At 33.5% G+C, this 992-nt stretch overlaps 1 protein-coding gene across 2 annotated transcripts in view; it reads right to left on the reverse strand.

Annotated features, from left to right (window-relative positions):
• spaca6 (sperm acrosome associated 6) overlaps positions 1 to 992 on the reverse strand; it is a 7,119-nt gene that overhangs the window by 524 nt on the left and 5,603 nt on the right. For both annotated transcript variants that reach the window (XM_032518371.1, XM_032518370.1), the window contains exon 7: positions 467 to 623. In XM_032518371.1, coding sequence (XP_032374262.1) covers positions 467 to 623 — 157 coding nt within the window. The remainder of the gene's footprint in view (positions 1 to 466; positions 624 to 992) is intronic.

A 992-nucleotide genomic window follows, 5' to 3' on the forward strand; every position in this document is an offset into this window, starting at 1 on the left:
AAAAAAAAAAAAAAGAGTACAAATGAATATCAAATGTGTATTGAGTGAATCTTTGCTCTTTCCATTTGTTTATACTTGGACCGCCTATTTTCCTCCAAAGTTATTCTTAATATTTTAAGTAAATATTCATCTGTTGTATTATTTTTTACAAAACACATTCGATCTAATAATGCAAATAAAAGAAAATTTTACATTATAAAAATATATGTAGGACATTTGCGTAGAGCTTTCCACAATCCTTCAAACATAGATGATGAAGACAAAGTGTTTAGTATATTTACTCCATTAAAAAATTACTGCATCTGTATCTTCTAAGCTTATTGTAATTCCCCATTTTTTGGGATCAATATCTATCTATCTATCTATCTATCTATCTATCCTCAGGTGTGAAGGTGTTGTATTGTTTGTCTTCTGATTTCAATCACACTTTCACATTTTTTCTCCTAAAGGTGGTGTATCTTGTTACCTGAGAGATAGTAGTATAGCCTGACGACGGAGCGTTGGCCTGAGTAGATCTCACACTGGTAGGTGCCCTGATGATGCAAGCTGGTTGAAGGGATGGAATAGAGCCTGTCGACCCCCGCAGTCACTTCTTTAAACTGATCTACCTGCTGGGTTTCCACCTGTCCAAATAAATTAAAATGAGTACAAATGCTGTAGAGGCAGGATTTATTTATGCTAATCTGCACAGATGCAAAAGATATGTTTAATATGACAATTTTTTTTTTAAATAAATTAAATACAATTACTCACTTTCTTGCCAAACGTTGGATAAGAAGATTGATACCACTCTCACATCTGTACATTAAATATGAGGTTAACCAGTTAACTTAGCTTAGCGTGACTTTTCTTAAGTTAACAAAATCCACATACCAGCAGATCTAAAGCTTACCATTAACATGGTATATCTTATTTTTAAATCGCACAAAAACCCTGAAGAGTAAAATTACAATTTCTTACAAGGATGGGGTGGCAGTAGCTCAGTCCTTAGG

Source organism: Etheostoma spectabile, chromosome 6 (assembly GCF_008692095.1).
Source record: "Etheostoma spectabile isolate EspeVRDwgs_2016 chromosome 6, UIUC_Espe_1.0, whole genome shotgun sequence".
NCBI classification, from domain to species: Eukaryota; Metazoa; Chordata; class Actinopteri; order Perciformes; family Percidae; genus Etheostoma; species Etheostoma spectabile.